A 17,321-nucleotide genomic window follows, 5' to 3' on the forward strand; every position below is an offset into this window, starting at 1 on the left:
TGCGGCTTCGTGCTGAGGCGGAACCCTATTTGTCCACATGCTTTTTGTTAGATATATTTAAATATATACATTTCATTCAAATATATATATATATATATATATAGTATATACATATATATATATATAAATATACTACGACAATACACACATCGCCATCTAGCCCCAAATTAAGCGTAGCTTGTGTATTGGGTACGCATGGTCGCCATCTTGAGATTGTGCCCGTGTTTTGATTGACAAATTACAATAAAAAGCAGTTATTGTGACTTAACAGACTTTAAAAGACATATAGCCTCCCGGACTTTTTTGTAGGTAATAATGATTACTCTAAACATCACTCTGTTCATGGGTGAAAACCGTATGAGAATCCGTTCGATAGTTTTTCAGTTTTTCGCTAAGACAGACAGAAAGTAGCCTTTGTTACTTTTCAGGTCCTCAACTATGCCTATCCAAAAAATCCCGTCAATCTATAAGGCGAATTGCGTGGATTTTGAAAGAAAATTGTAGCCAAATCGGTACATTCGTTGTGGCGTTAAAACGTAACAAACATCCATCCATACATCCATTCTCACAAACTTTCGCATTTATAATATTAGTAGGATGGTACGCATGCATTCGATCGTTGTCCCATATGCCTTGTGACTTGCTGTTATCTGTGAAGAGTTATGTCGTTTATCTCTGACAATATTTATCAGACATTCATTAAAATAAATTTAACGGAGCTATGAAGTTAAATTTATAAAAAAATTCTTCCCATTTAAAGCATGCCCTGGTCAACATTTTCAAAATATTATTTATTCATTTACCTATTTAAAATATATTACAATTTACATGTACAGAAATCTTCCACTTACAGTTTTATTATAAGTATAGATTAGGCAATCTTTTTGGTATGCAATAATTGTGGTTAGTAAAAAAGAAAAAAAAAATTATCGTACACAAAATATAATTTTATTGATATATCCATGTTTAATAAATTGTATACATAACATCATCAAATATTATATTATAGACATATACATTTCGTTATACGTTACTAATTGAAACACAAATACAATATGAGATATTATCCCCATTAATCAATATGTATTAATTAAAAAAACCGTATAGACACAGTTTTAAGAGCGCGAGCACACTAGCAACTTTAGTCATCAAAACTATTCCTGCTCCCGAATTAATAGAGAAATTACTCGGCTACGGTGTAAGGCGCGTTGCAGCTTACGCTTGCTTCGTATGAGCCATAAAGTCTCTCACTTTTAAAACTTACATGGAACCAAAGGTAGGAAAGAGATAAAAGATAAGTCTCCCGAGGCCAACGTATGTTCAAATTAACTTCAGTTGTAAAAAAAAAAGTAGGAAAAAATGTTTTAGATATATTGGTCCCAACGTCGGTCCGCCGAGGTCCTAGAAGTAGCGGCACATCACTCTACTTCCTTTTACACGACGCCTGGCAAAATTAATATTGTAAGCCTCGAAACACATTAGTAGCACTCGACGACTTGTGGGTGTTAGTCTGTTTCTTGACTCACAAAATATATGCCAAGACTTCAGTCAATACGTCTGGTGCTATTATGAATGCATGAAACCGTGCTCGTTCGATTATAGACTGGATTTGGCAAAGCAATGTAGTAGACACAAGTTGCTTGTGTGCGTAGACCCTTATTTATTTCCGTCGGCGTACACAGCTGTGCCCAAGTATAAGTTTTCTTAACAAAAGTCACAATTGTATTAGAGTAAAGCTGGGTTTACACTAGACTTAAGTGTCGTGTCCGTGATGCGTGGATAGGTACTACATACGTGGTACATCAGATGCGGCATATCGGATACATACATTTGATTTATATGCGTGCACTCACAAACGTGATTGGCGCAGCAGTCGCCTGCATGTATTGAGACGACACGTGAGTCCAGTTAATTATCAGACGACCATAACGTCTTGAGATTTAAAATCCATACACCATTGACAAAATAGAGTATTAACTTAAAAACGTAAACTTGGTGCACAGCTTGAACACACCAAGCTCTGAAACACCAGAGTTATTTACATTACCACACAAAAGCATAATAAATGCTATTGTGTGGACAAATGTAGAGTTTAGGCCTATTTACAAAGTGGAATTCAAAGTTGGAATGCTTTACTGTATTACAATTTAGCTTGCGATTGGTGTATCGTACGAAACATTCAATACATTTAGGAACATCGATTCCTCAAATTTACACGACCCTATATAATATATTCATTTATATAATTTCTAAAAAATAAATATTATATATTAAGCAATACAATAAATAAATTGAAGATTGCACAACAGGATTATTTAAAACATTACAAAATTAACCTGCCCCTTTGCACATTACATGCCAGTAAGCTGTGCTTACGTTTTTGTTTACGTGTGGCACGAAGCGACAAAATTCTCCGCAGTAATAACGAATAATGTCTTGAAAGAGAGAAACGAAATTAGGAATGTATCTGATAATAATTAAATATAATATATAGAATGAACAGAATAAGATGATCACAGAATAATGTTACCATTAAAGACGTATTATAAGCATAAATTCGTGCATATAAAAGGCTGTCCATGACAAAATATAAACATTACAACGACGGCTCAGATAGCGGACATTGAACGCAAGGCCTATGCAATAACAATATTCAAGGTTACTATTATATTAACATGACATTACTTCACAAATACTTTATAATCAACATTTATATGTGAATATTAATGACACTTAGAAACATCAATGTAAAATCCCATATGCACTTTTTTACTATAATTCGTATAATTGAATACAATTAAAAAAGATACTCTGCTTATCTACAGTGAAAATAATTCATTTAAAATATAATTAGATCGTAGTCAGTTAACATTTTCCTAAATATTGATTAATTAAATTAACAAACACGATTAAGGGATCGTTCTAATTTTTTTTTTTTAATTTTTTTTCGAACACAGTTATTTCTTAGAAATAAGGTCAAATCTGACATTTCCCTATCGATACACCGGGTGGTAACAATCTCAATAAATTTATAATCTCTAAATTCATAAACAATTTAATCTATATTACATAATGTCATCAAATAAACGTCATGTTCTATTATAATAAAAACAAATTAAACACTATCGACAATAAAACTTGGAAGGTACATAATAATTATGGTTATACAATATTATTTATTGGGAGTATACAAACAGCGGCCGAGTCTAGGGACTCCTCTGTACCGCGGACCCTTCTCTCCTCGGAGCGAAGGGTCAGCTGATCGCGTGTTACAAACGTTGTCAAAACGAAAGACAGCATTGGAAACAATCATGTAGACAAAGCATTTACTTTTAAAATCAGTCTCATTCGCATAAGGAAGTGATCACAGCACGCACACTGGAAACTCGTTGCAGGCGAGGGGCCTTGACCCTCGGAACAGAACATTAATATTAGAGCACCTTGGTTGCTAACTTGCTATACTTAAATATGATACAAAACATGCAACAGAGCGATTGATTCTTTTATAAAAATATCAAATGTATTGTGAAGATACGGCCCCAGAAATACTGACAGAGGTCATTCGCAAGTACACTTCGCGCGACGATAAATAAAATTTTCCAATTATAAATTGTACATACTGTTTTCGTGTAAATAATATTTTAAGTATACAGTACGTTCAGTGGAACGGCTAACGAAATAAATGAAAGATAATAGCATAGACTAGATATGAAGATCTGTGAAAAATTACAGATACGATAAGGCGTAGTTCGTAACATTTCCTAATAAAAATTCAGAATGGCAGCCCCGAAAATATATACTCTATTAATATTTTACAATAATTTTTAATATAAAATATTCCCATAATAAAATTATAAAACATATTTCACTAGGCCTTAAAGGATGTGGTCAGTAACATCGATAGTACACGATCGCACCGAACTCGGCTACTCGTCGCCTTCTCGTAAGCCCAACCGATACATCAGAACTACGAGAACGTCAGCGTCACCTTGCGCCGGCCGACATCTCATGGCGGCGACGTACATTGACATCTTTAATATCTACTATGTACACATAAATATATTGACGCCTTCGGGATACACAAGCGAGTGGTTCGCGTCATCGGAACGGCGAGGTAAATTTCGGTCGGTCGAGCTATACGGGTTCGGGCGGAGCCCTCTCGTATCGACGGCGCAAAACTCATCGAGATACTTTAGATGATAATTGCACTCGCATCGCCACGATCGGACGCAGGCACGATCGAGCTCGCCAAATTCGTATATCGTCGTAGCCGATGGCACAGGCGTGCTGTGGAGGCAGGCGAGTGCTCGCGGGAGCGTCGCCGTCAGTTCGCGTCACGGCCGCGGCTCCACCAGCCGCTGCACCAGCACCGCCACCAGCACGGCCAGCAGCAGGAAGCCCGCCGCCATCAGCAGCGCGGCGTGGCGCGGCGACAGCGCGCGCGCGGCTCGCGGCTTGCGCAGGCGCGCGGGCGGCGGCGCCACCGGCACGTGCGCGCGCGCCGCTCCCGACCACGCGCCCGCCAGCCCCGCGCGCACGGCGCACACGCGCAGCGCCAGCTCCGCGCCGTGCTCCAGCTCCTCCAGCTGGAACTGGCTGGCGGCGCCCGCGTACACCTGCCAACAACCCCGCTTAGCATTACTTAAGTTTTTAGAACATTATAATCGATAGCCTGTACTGTTCACTACTGGACTTAAGGCCACTCCAATTAATAAAGTGTTTGACATAGACATAATAGGGGATAGTCTTCCTGTATTTAAAAAAAAAACTAAAGGACCACTTCCTATCGCAATACTGTGGTACTGTTTAAACTTAGTTATTTTTTTCCTTTGCTCTTTTTTGTGTTAGTTTAGCTAGTTTTATTCTATAGTATATATTGTCAACATTTTTAATATTATTTTATATATAATTTAAGTATTTGTTTTTTTAATTTATCCTAAATGTATGTTTTTGTTCGCGGTGCTAGATTCGTCTAGTTTATGTGCCTGATGGATCTTACAGCTTATAAGTACTCTCATGTCTCTCTTAATCGTTTTTTCTCCTTCTAACTGACAATATAGTTTGTATTCGCAAGTTGTGTCAGTCTTTAAGTGGGTCTACAATATTACATTTATATGTTTTTTCATTTTTTGTTTAGTTTTATAACAGTTGTTGTTGTAACCTGTTGATTGACAAACATATGCATTGAACACATGTGTTCTATGTCATTCTCTCGCCGGCTAAATGCTACACATTTTTGTATTTGTGTCACTTACCTGTCGTTTTTTGCGTTGCATCCGGTTTGAAATCACAATGATTCTAAAGAAGTTTCACTTCAAAAAAACTCTGAACAGCAGAATACTTTACATCTACTCATGTGAAGGAAACAGTAATCGGTCGTTACCTCTTTGAACACGGCTTCCTTGCCGCGGGCGCACTGCAGCACGTAGTCCGCGTCGTCCACTGGCTCCCAGCTGACGAGCGCGGCGCGCGGCGGCAGCAGCGTGACGCAGGGCGCGGGCGGCGCGGGCGGTGGCGCGGCCGCTGTGCGCACCACCGTGCCCGCCGACCAGGCGCCGCGCCCGCCGCGCTCGTCGCTGGCTCGTATCCGGAACGTGTACGAGGTCGCCTCGCGCAGCTTCTTCACCTTACACGAGTGCGCGCAGCCGCGGTAGACGGGCCGGAACTCGCGAGCGTCTGGCGCGCGCATCTCCACGCAGTACTGCGCGCCCTCCATGGCGTCCCACTCGAGGCGCAGGTGGTTGTGCGCGGCCTGCGCGCACCGAAGCACGGGGGGATCAGGCGGCCGCGGGCGAGTGGCCGCACTCGCTTCCTCCGACCAGTCGCCGAGGCCGAGTTCGTTGTAAGCGGCGACGCGCACGCGGTACACTGTGTCCGGAGCGAGTCCCTCGACGAGGCGCTCCGGCGTCGCCCCTTCGGTTTCGAAGGCGGCGTCGTCGACCTCCACTCGATATCGCAAAACTTCGGCTCCGTGGCATTCGGGAACGCGCCAGTGCAAACGCATCGAGTCCGCCGTGGCGTCGTGGCGCAGGCCGGCGGGCGCGGCGGGCGGCGCGCGCGGTGTCAGCGCGTCGCGCGCCGCCGACCAAGCCCCGCGCCCGGCCGCGTTGCACGCGCGCACGCGGAAGAAGTAAGGTGTGAACGGAGTTAAATTCGTTACAGTGCAAACAGTTTCCAAACCGCGGTAAACCTCGGCGTAGTCGACGTTTGCCGCGCTCGCCTCCAGTCGAAAATCTGCTATGGGTGATCCGTTGTTCGCGGGGGCGGTCCACTGGACGCGAACGATCCGCGGACTTAGCACCTCCACGACGGGCGCCTCGGGAGCGTCGGGAGGGGCGCACGCCGTCGTGAATTTGAGCAATGGAGACGGTGGACCCGAGCCCACTTTATTGCAAGGCGTCACCCACACTTTATACTCGCGTCCCGGAATCAATTCCCGAATGATGGCTTCGGTATCCAGGCCGGCGTAGGCCAATCGCAACACGCCATCCATGTCGGTGAGGTCGAGACGGTACTGGGTTAGGGGCGAACCGCCGATACAGTCGGGCGACTCCCAGCGCACGGAGACTTGCGTGGCGCGGGGCTCAGAGACCAACTGCGGGGCGGCACAGAAGGAGGGCGGGGCAGCGTCCGTCACGAGCACGGCGTCCGAGTGCGCCCAGTCGCTGTCGCCCGCCACATTGGAGCAGCGCACGCGCGCCTGGTACTGCTGGCCGGGCAACAGGCGATCGCACAGCGCCTCGCGCTCCGGCCCGCGGTACACGCACTTGTAGCCCTCGCCGCCGTCGAGCTCTAGCGTGTACGACTCGATTGCGGCTCCGCCGTCCTCCGTCGGCGGCTCCCACCTCAGGCGGAAGGCGCGAGAGTGAATCTTGCCGCGGGTTGCGGGACGCCCGGGCGGGTACGGTCGTTCGGGAAGCGTTCGGTACGAGACCTCCGTTGACCAAGGACCCTGGCCGTCGACATTTTCGCACCTGAGACGAAAACGGTAATCGGTGGCCCTTCGGAGACCTTCACAAACGTAAGCGCATTCTGATCCAGAGTAGACTGGAAGGAAGCCGTGACCTCGCGCGAAGTCGTCCATCTGGAGAGTGAACTCCTCCGCGGCGCTCCGCTCCCAGCCTAGCGCCAGGGAGGTGGACGCGGCGGTGAGGAGCGCGGGGGGCGCGGGCGCGGGCGGCGGCGACCCTGCCGACCACACGACCGCCTCGTCGCTCCACTCGCCGCGGCCGCACTGGTTCACAGCGGCTATGCGGAAGCGGTATCGAGTCTGCGGTCGCAGGTTGTTGACGGTGTGCTGCCGCGTGCGCGGCCGCGTCAGCTCCTTGAACCCGTCGCCGGAGTCCATCTCCAGGACGTAGTGCGTAACGCGCGCGCCGTTGTCGGCGGCCGAGGCCCACCGCAGCAGTAGCGAGCTGCGCGTGCGCTGCACCACGCGCGCGGCGGGCAGGCGGTCGGGCGGCGCGGCGGGTGCGCGGAAGGTGGCGGCTTCACTCGCCGCGCCGGTCACCTCGCCCGCTCGGATTTGCAAGCACACCGAGTACTCGCACCCGGGCCGCAGATCCCGAACTCTATAACAAATACATACATATCGTACTTGTATTTTTCAGATGCCGATTTGCCTGTAATTGGGTTTAAACTACTTGTTAATTAGGCAGATAGGCGCGAAAAATAAAACATCCTCATAATGAAAGTAATAAAACCATAAAAAATAATAAATGGCTGAGCTTGGTGTACTCCATATGTTGCACCTCTGTACTTTCTACATACAAAATTGTATAAAAAGTAATATACTTACCGACATGATAGCGAAGGACCACTGTATATGGCTTTGTATCTCTTGCGGTCACCCAATAGTAGATCGTAAGTTAAATCGACGTTAGGTAGATTGACGCCTTCAGGCAATGGGGAGTTCCACTGCACGAGTGCACTCGTTGGGGTCATGTCACTAACCTTGAAATACCAAAAAAGATGGGAATAGAATAGGGTCACAATATTTTTTTTAAACCGTAATTAGATCAAAACAAGAATGCCATGTAAGTAATGATAATGATTTCAGTAATACATTATGAAGCCAAGCTATTTCAGACAGAGCTATCCTGTTTACTACATTATACCTGTCAATATGTCAACACACGAAAATTCGATTAATACCATATGGATGGAGTTTCATAATAGCCACCCGTTGACCTATATTCAAGGAATGCTATTATGTACCCACATACCACGATAATATTTTGGCATTTGTCAGTCCCCACGTGACCGCTCTAAACTGGAAATCCCAAAATATTATCGTGGTATGTACCTGTTGAACTGTATTTAAGAAATGTTGATTTTTTTATTTCCTTTTAAGTCATATTATATATTTTTCATTAATAGGCTGAGAATGATGATAATATATAATAAATAAAGTATTTATACAGGATGAGTTTTTATTAAGAATGTTTTATTCCTGGACAGAAATTCTTTTAATTTCTGTTACCTGTGGAGTTCGTGTGGCTGACAGCAGATCCAAAAGCGCCTGAGTGTCGTTCTCGTCGTCACCCTGCACAGAGGCACCCGCCGACGAGCCCTCACCCTCCGACCATGCACCCGAGGAAGCTCCGCCGCTCCCTCCACTACTCTCGCCGCGCCCGTTCAACTCCTTGCGCGGTGATAGTGAGGGGGTACTTGCACCTGAATTATTTACCTCTGTAAATAATAATGTAATATTATTGTCTCATTCTTTCTTTGTCGTAAAAACTTTTATTACATTTATTTAATATACATAATACATATTATTTATACATACTTTAAATTTAATATAAGTAATCAAAATTTAATATTATTTCATCTATTTCTGAAAAAAAAAAATGTGTGTATTGTTGTAGTATATATTTATTTTATTTATCTTTCTATTTGTACTCTCTATGTAATGTTTTATGAACTGAACTTTAAATAGCTATCAAATACAAAAAAAGAACATTAATTCAAAATAAAATATAATTAATACATTACTCACCAATACCATTATTCCTATTGTTGTGTTTACGTTCTAGCTTCTGTTTAAGTTTTGAGTATTGCCGCTGTGTTCGTTCGTCCTTCTGATACACAGGGGGTGGGGAATGCTGCATGTGATGTGGAGGAACATGGTGGAAGTGAGCAGGATACCCCGCCCCGTAGAAGTGTTGTGGACCTCCAGCACCATTTGTAGGGCCCTGAAAATGCAAAAAGCTACATAATATACAATTATTACAAGTAATATATTCCTATTTAAATAACTGCATGGTTGATCCAGTGGTTAGCATGTTCAACTATGAATCACAAAGCTCTGGGTTCAATTGGGGGGTTTGGGGCTACATTGTTAGGTATTGGATTTGCCTCAGAAAGATTAAGTGATATAACTTTATCCAGTCCATCCGTTTTTAAAGTGATTAGGCACTAGTCGCCACTTGAGTTTTGTTGTAAACCCTGGTTCTACTGCTGATTGATATTCCTGATTTAATCATGCAGAGATTCTCTTCCGTGACTTGCTGAACTACTCTATTCCTTCTTATTGACCCATTTCTTCTTCTTCTCCTTCGTATTTGGAGCTTAGTCATCACTGGCTACATGCACTATTCAAATACTTTGGTATTCAACTGTACACATCTTTCTTGAAATTAGACCTGTCATGATTAAGTGTCCTAGGTCTACATAATATATGTCTGCAATTGCAAGTGTGGTGCTCACAATTGTTAAAGCAGTTACACTTTACATTCTTGTCCTGTATACTTCAGATGTAGAGGCATTTTTGTACAAAAAAAAGTTTGGAAGAATAAATAAATGATAAGGCTATCAATGTTGGTCTTCAGTTGTGTTAACTGACTATGTCTAATAGAAAGACTCTTCACAGCAAATCATTTACTGTGAAGATTTGCTCAATAAAGTGATGACATATGTTCTAAAAAATGGTGATATTTAGCAACATATTTTCTCACATTGCAATGAACCAATATATTTGGGCTTCTTAGATGAACAATTGGGCTCTTAGATGAACAATAGAGGTTTCAAGCACTTTAATTTATGTTCAGCAAGAAGATATGAAGAAGAAGATATACTTATTACAAAAACAATAAAATATCTTTGAACGTTATAAAACTCTCTACTAGGATACTAGGACTATTTAAAAAAGAAACTTAACACAACACATTACTTAAAGAAGATTATTAAATAAACCTTCAATATGCTCAAGTAACAAAAAATTTAATACTAAATGTTCTAATACTAATTTCTCATTATTTTACCTCATGTGTATCAGAAGCTTTTTTTATAGAGTCCAATTCACTCATGGTTGTTTACATAAACACAGCAATATTTATTTTGGCTGTTTTTTAAAAGGAAACTTGACAACAAGGCACACGTCAGCCGCCACGTAAGTACGGCAAACTCGACTGATAACGCGTATAGCAATCGCAAACAACAATTCAATACAACTATAATCTAGAGAACACTGGAACAGTCAAGAAAAATATAGTATGTGCGTTCACTAAACTTCGTCGCGTAAACTCCGGCCTTTCCACGTGTATTATTCGAATTTACAGGCGAAATTGAAACAATCGATAAATTGATGGAAATCGTTTGCACAGCCAATATTCATATTGTACACTTTGTTATCCATTATTTGCCATTCCATTCGACTCCGCGTTACTATATTTTTTGTCTTATTATGAACAATATTATGATGTTGAAAGAGCAACAGGTAGTGAGAGGACTTAAAAATAAAAACATAAGTTTGTTTACTCTGTACACATCTAATAAATTGTAATAGCGAACTTTATAATATTACAATATGGAAAAACACTTTAGTTTTTAACATATTACATCTGTTTCGTTATTTATTGAACAGCTCTATCGATAACTCTATCGGAAAATGCACTCTCCATTCTACACGACGTCCTTTGTTATTTAATACTTATTGATTATATACTTGATAGTGACATTTGAACACTTTTTATCGTGGCTCTAAATCTCTGAGTTTTAGTATTTTTGCACCGTAGCCCGTAACAAATAGAAAATCACTTTTTACTTGAAAATCACACTTCAAAGTTGTCAGATAGTCCAGTTCGACTGGGCTAATAAATAAAAGTAATATTGGAAAAAAAATCGAAGATCAAAGGGTTTATAAGGTCTATTCATCGTAACTTGACGCGCGAACCGTACTTCAAGGCACGCCATACGGTTCGCGAGTCATGTTATGAAAAACGGACTATACAATTTTATTTTTAGTATATTTTATAGTAAGTACATTATGATACTAGTGTGAATGACTGAAATACACTTTCATTGTACACAAAACAGAAAATTCACAAAATACAAAAATAGAGCGTTAAGGTAGAAGATACAATTTAGCCGTCTTATCGCTTTCTTCTAGGCAACCAAAGGCGAAGTGTGGTACTGATTGTGCAAGTTAATCATAATCGTAAAAGTTGCTGGCATAATCAATTCATCATCAGCAGGCTATTAACAACCCACTTCTGGGCACATGCCTCATCTTTCATAGGAGATACCGTTTTAGAGCATAGACCCACCACGCTGCTGTAATGCAGATTGGTGGGCTCTAACCGACGGCTTAAAGTAATCTTCGAAGCACGGAGGTTTCCACATCAAAAATTTTGAACTTCGGGCTGAAAATTCTATAATATATATACACAATACCTCCTGAACGAGGCAGACATTAATAATCAATTAAATGATGGAAAAATAACTCACATAGTGATGCGGCGGTTGATGGTGCGGTGGTGGCTGATGGTGGGGCGGCTGGTGGTGCGGTGGCTGGTGGTGCGGTGCGTGGTGCGGATGCGGCTGCGCATGCGGGTGCGCCACCAGATAGTGTCGCATGCCCTCGTCCAGCACAGGCGGCAGCATTGGTGGCATCATGGTCGCCGACGTAACTACTGGCATGCCGCCTGAAATTATTACAACAGCGAGTTAAAACTTGGGAATAAACAAATATGTTACATAATATTATTTTATTATAACACTTCGACTGACTCGTTGGTCAAGTAGTTAGTATGGTTAACTACGGAGTTAACTATGAGCTCCTGATGTTAGTGTGAATGAATGAATACACTTTTAATGTCCGTCCAGCAAACACAAAAAAATCACAAAATACAATTAATGTAATATTAATGTAGAAGGTACTATTTGACGGCCTTATAGCTATATAGCGATCTATTCTAGACAACCAAAGGCGTAGTGTGGTCCTGGGTTCGGATCACGGGTGGGGCCAGAAATCGATAGAAATTGTGATTTTTCTGGAATGTAATAATGCAACTAATGTAGTAGAGAATTTCGAAGAAAAGCATTAATAAACCTAAATAAGAATAATTATAGCCGGACCAAGCAATTGGTCGGTAAGTGGAAAACCATCGCGTTAAAAAAGAGTCGCAGAGCATGGTAGGAACTCTTTCTACAAATTGCTGAGCTCTGTCCACCACTGAGTGTGTTTCAATCAATCTGACCCCTTGGTGCTAAGCGTGTCATGTACCTTTAACTAAGGTTTAACCTTCATACCGGAGCACAGCAATGTTGCTTGGCTGCCAAAAGTAGCATTGCGATAATAGGTGCTTTCCCGAGCTCTGTCACAAAAAGCTTTACGACGACTGTAATATTTGTAGTCTACAACTATGTAGGTAACGGAATACTGTAATTAATCCTCGGTAAGTAGTTAAGGTACTTAACTACTTACCGAGGATAATTTACCCACAGATGTTTAACTACGGATCACCGTTTCATTTACCATTTTTATTCGTCCGATGGTAAAAAATTGTTTGCACATCTTGTAACGTTTTTATAATAGTTTCATCGCACAACGCGACGTATTTTCAGCTTAGTGGCAAAGAGCTTTTACTCTTTAGAAGATGAGCTAAGCTGCAAATAGCTTGTGGCAAAGAGCTTTTACTCTTTAGAAGATGAGCTAAGTCGCGTTGCTTCGGCCGCGGCTTAATCGCTAGACGGTGGCCGCTGAGCCGCTCAAGCGTCGAATTTCTCATAACCAGCATGTTTCTGACTGCGGAGCTGAACCACCAGTCGTCATTTAAAATGATTTAGCTGTAGAGGACGATGCCATGGAGAAACCGATTCGTGGTTGGGAGCTTTGAATTGAAATATTTATAACTAAACGCATTGGGGTTGGGATGAAATGTAAATTATCATTCCCTTTGCAAGTTCACTCGTATTACACAGTAAGCGCCACTTACTATTAGATGAGCTCGCAGTCAAGCGTTAACTTGTAAAAAAAAACATAGGTACATTATAGTAGAGTGGGTATAAAAAATTAAGGCTACAAATGTGGCTCGATTCGAGCTTGGCTTGATTTTGACATCATCGCCGACCGTTCCGCCTCGTAATTCTGCGGTTTATGAATGAAGCTGTTTTGGGCATTCGCAGAAATAGCTTTTTGTGGGAATCCATTTCGAAATAACGGCGGAAACGTGCTGCATAGTCTTAGAATAAACTTGCTAAATGCAACAGACCGCAAGTCTTGGGCAATCAACTGTGGATCCTTAAAACCTTGAAGCACTTTTGTTCTCTTAAAATTCCTTGGAATTAGGTTTTAATACTATGTACTTCGTGACTACTACATATTCTGTGTGTTTAAGCAAAGCAAAACGGGATTTGTTTACATCGCGACACACATAGATGCTCCCAAAACATGTACATTATACAACAATGGTGTTTTATGTAATATCCATAATCGGATCTTATCGTCAAATTAGAGCTTAGTAGATTTTTGCTTTTTATTTCAATATCGATCGCAAACATAACTTGGTCAAATACTTTGGCGACACGCAATGTTTTCATCGCTGACATCAGTGTAGCGGTCTAGGAGAGTGATTAGGGAAAGACATCGGTCTACTTGCGCATCGAAATCTGTATGGTCATCCCATCTGACAAATTAACAAGGGTTTAAACCCTTTCTTCACGTTTGTTAAATTGTGTTGTTTATCATATTTCAGTGGTTCTACCGTACCAAACCGAACCGTAAATATTCCTTATTTTACACTCCTCCACTTTTGATTTTTCTTTAGTTTTTCACTGACACTCAAATCGTTTTTATTTCTATGGAGAGAAGAATAAGTACCAAGAATCCTCTATTTGCCGAAAAAAGAAAATAGTTTAAAAAAAGAAATAACGTACCTACGTGATACGTCTGGGCTCTGACCTTCACAGACTGAATGTTATTCTTAGCATAAAGTCTTCAACCTCAAGTGTAAAAGTTCAATACTCCACAAGTCATTAACCTTCAGAAGAAGAAAAAAAGCCGCGCCATCAACGCAGTCTTAAACCGTAAAACATGTATCATATAATCAGCTCTAAGGTGAAGTAAAAAACCTCATCAAAATCGGCCTTGAAGTTTTTCAAGACAATGCTCCTAGAGAAAGCATTAGGTAAAGCTTATCTACTATACCGAAAAGAAAAGCAGGCTGAAATTATGACGATGATAGTATAAAAACTACACTAATTATGGGTCTATCCAATATTTAATATAACTGCCACACTACTATCTTAGTCTGCATTATCATTTACCATCAGGTGAGATTGCAGGGTTAACTTGTATTGGATCAAAATAATGCTGGGGGAAACAGTCTCCCAAGTTCAACCCGCATGGGCAGGGGACAAAAATGTTATCCCCCGATCATATCCACTAACAAAGGATTATAACTTGTCCAACTGTCAAAGTACGGCAATATGAAAAAGAAGTTTACTCCAGTTTAATATTTTATACACGTACGAGTAGGTATATTATTTGATATAATTTCGGTGCAGCCATGCTCTGAGAGTGGATAAAACTGGGGGAATAGATAAACCATCCTTTCTCCTTGGAGAAAAATGTCTTTTTCCCTCAGAAGTGGGAACTCAGAAGTGGGATCGACTGGCGACCCTTGTGAACTTACCGTATTCGGTGTGCACAGCGCACATGTGCGCGTGCTGGGGGTGCTGCTGCGGATGAGGGCACATCTCCGGCGGCACGTAGTAGGGCTCCGGTGAGTAGTACTCGCCGTAGTAGCCGTCGGGCGCTCCACCGCCGCCGCCGCCCTCCGCCACGCCCACGCCCACCATGGCGGTTTCTAGCAGCGCATTGCACGCCGCCTCCCGCGACGCATCCGTTGCTCCAGCGAACCCGCCACACGCGCGTCAAACTGTAACAGAGACCCAATATTAGACATCATTCCCTCGTAGCTTTAGTTTTAAGTTTAGGAATGTAACTATCGCCAGTATCTAACTTCTATGTACTTATTTTGTATGTAATGAACGCATCAAAAGTGCCATCAATGTGCCTATTTAAATAAAGAAATATTTGACTTCGATTTTGACATTCACTTGAGTGTTCCATCAAGAGATGTCTGTACGAGATCGCTTAAAGCGATAAGACCGCATTTTTCTGTTTCTTTCTAGTTACTTATTTAATCTTTTGTTTTCTTTATAACTAGCAATAATTACTATATATATATGTATATATCTTCTAGCTGTTGCCTGTGACTTCATAATTAAAATATATATAGGCAAAATTTTGCTACTGTCAAAGGAGAAAAATTATAACCTATGTAACGAAATATCGTTATAATTTTGCTTTCTATTAGTTAAAAAAAATTGTTAAATCTGTCCAGCCGTTTGGAGCCTATTGGGTAAGAACAAACGAAACAAACATACAATAAATCTTTCCTATTTTTAATCTTTTAATCTATCTATCATTCTATAATAATACAACATTTTTACAAGGTAAGGACCAGGTTGATATGCTTCGCTTTGATCTCTCGCTAAAAATGTAATTGTTGGAAAAAGTATGATGTTGAAAAAGATCGTATAAAGGATTATGTAAAAGCTCGGGTGTGATCTAATAGCTGTAACCAGGGTGCTTCTTAAAATTTTTTAAATGACAATCACAATGATTTATTTTGACAATGTGAGATGGTGATAACAAAAAGAGCACACGGCTAAGTTTTTTGTGGGCCTCTTCTTAATTTTTTGCTATGACGCCCTTGACTACTATTCTTAACTTCGTCTTGTAGTTCCGTTTTTTCTTCTAGTGGAAGTTCGAAATGCGTTTTATATCTTAGCAGTTTTTGAGACTAACGGCCGAAGTTTCGTTCCAAATTTGCGCACAAACGCAATAAATGCAAAAAGATACATAGACCAAATTGGATAAAGCGATCGTTTTAATGTTGCAAATGACGTGACTTTCGTCTTGTAGTTACTCAAATTTAACACCGTATGTTGCAAGAAACACAGACGCCGGATATGCCTCAGCTGTGTTTGAGACTAACCACCGAGGTTCCGCTTCAAATTGTCTATGGAGGTTTGCGCTCAACCCGACAATTGCTGACAAATATCGCAAAAAGGTTTAAATGCACCAAATTGGATTAAGCGATCGTTTTATTTTAAAAAAATTTATTTCATAAAAACGGGCAAAAAATTCAGGGCATAATGAACATAATTTAAAAGTAAAAGGCGAAATTATCCCTAATAGTGATCTCTTCCAGGTTACCTTTTGGAACAGAGCCAGTGAGACCCTTGAGAGGCGGCAGATAGCAATAATACAAACAAATACACACTATTAACCATAATGCTAGATAATATATAATATATATATTTTTTTTTTTTTTTTTTTTAAATCTGCAATCAGTCGCGAGACTATAATCAGATGTGCTGGGTGAGTTATTGGCATTTACAGACGAGGGAGCCATCGCTCAACCGTCCGTCAATTGTCGAGCACATCAGCTCTTTTTAGGCGTTTCATCCGTGGAGCTACTAATAGTGAGCTAGCAAGACGGTTGGGGTGTTTAGCTAGGCGTTCTTTGTGTTTTTTACAGAACCTGCCGATTTCCTCAAATACCGTTGGCATTTCGAGATACTGATGAATCTCGTCGTTGCGTGCGATCCAGGGAGCATCAGTGATTACCCGTAGAATTTTGTTTTGGACCCTTTGGATGCGCATCATGTTAGACTTACTGCAGATACCCCACAGCTGTATGCCGTAAAGCCAGATGGGTTTGAGCATTGCGCAATATACGAGCAATTTGTTATTGAGCCTCAGCGCAGACTGCCGGCCAAGCAGCCAGAGCAAATTTCGGAATCTGGCATTGAGTTCATCTCTTTTGTGATCGATGTGGTATTTCCAGGTCAAGCGCCGGTCCAGACGGAAGCCCAGGTACTTGACACAAGTAGTTGGAGGTAGGTCTTCGCTTCCTAGCTTAACAGGTGGACAATCACCTTTCTTTAATGCAAAGGTGATGTGTTGGGATTTGGATGCACTAGTTTTAATCCGCCATTTGGAAAGCCACACGTGTGTTTAATCG

General features: G+C 41.6%; 1 protein-coding gene across 2 annotated transcripts in view; it reads right to left on the minus strand.

The window, feature by feature from the left end:
- Positions 1 to 1,295: 1,295 nt before the first annotated feature.
- Positions 1,296 to 17,321, minus strand: part of LOC120637415 (fibronectin type-III domain-containing protein 3a) — an 86,492-nt gene continuing 70,466 nt past the window's right edge. Inside the window, exons 2-8 of one of the 2 annotated variants that reach the window (XM_039909250.1) lie at positions 14,919 to 15,164; positions 11,731 to 11,927; positions 9,002 to 9,197; positions 8,483 to 8,691; positions 7,799 to 7,953; positions 5,384 to 7,571; positions 1,296 to 4,616 (exon numbers count right to left, since the gene is read on the minus strand). In XM_039909250.1, the coding sequence (XP_039765184.1) occupies positions 4,335 to 4,616; positions 5,384 to 7,571; positions 7,799 to 7,953; positions 8,483 to 8,691; positions 9,002 to 9,197; positions 11,731 to 11,927; positions 14,919 to 15,084 (3,393 nt within the window). In that variant the 5' untranslated portion in view covers positions 15,085 to 15,164 and the 3' untranslated portion in view covers positions 1,296 to 4,334. Of the gene's footprint in view, positions 4,617 to 5,383; positions 7,572 to 7,798; positions 7,954 to 8,482; positions 8,692 to 9,001; positions 9,198 to 10,265; positions 10,787 to 11,730; positions 11,928 to 14,918; positions 15,165 to 17,321 lie in introns of those variants that run through there. The other variant, XM_039909251.1, reaches the window with a different exon arrangement.

Source organism: Pararge aegeria, chromosome 3 (assembly GCF_905163445.1).
Source record: "Pararge aegeria chromosome 3, ilParAegt1.1, whole genome shotgun sequence".
NCBI classification, from domain to species: domain Eukaryota; kingdom Metazoa; phylum Arthropoda; class Insecta; order Lepidoptera; family Nymphalidae; genus Pararge; species Pararge aegeria.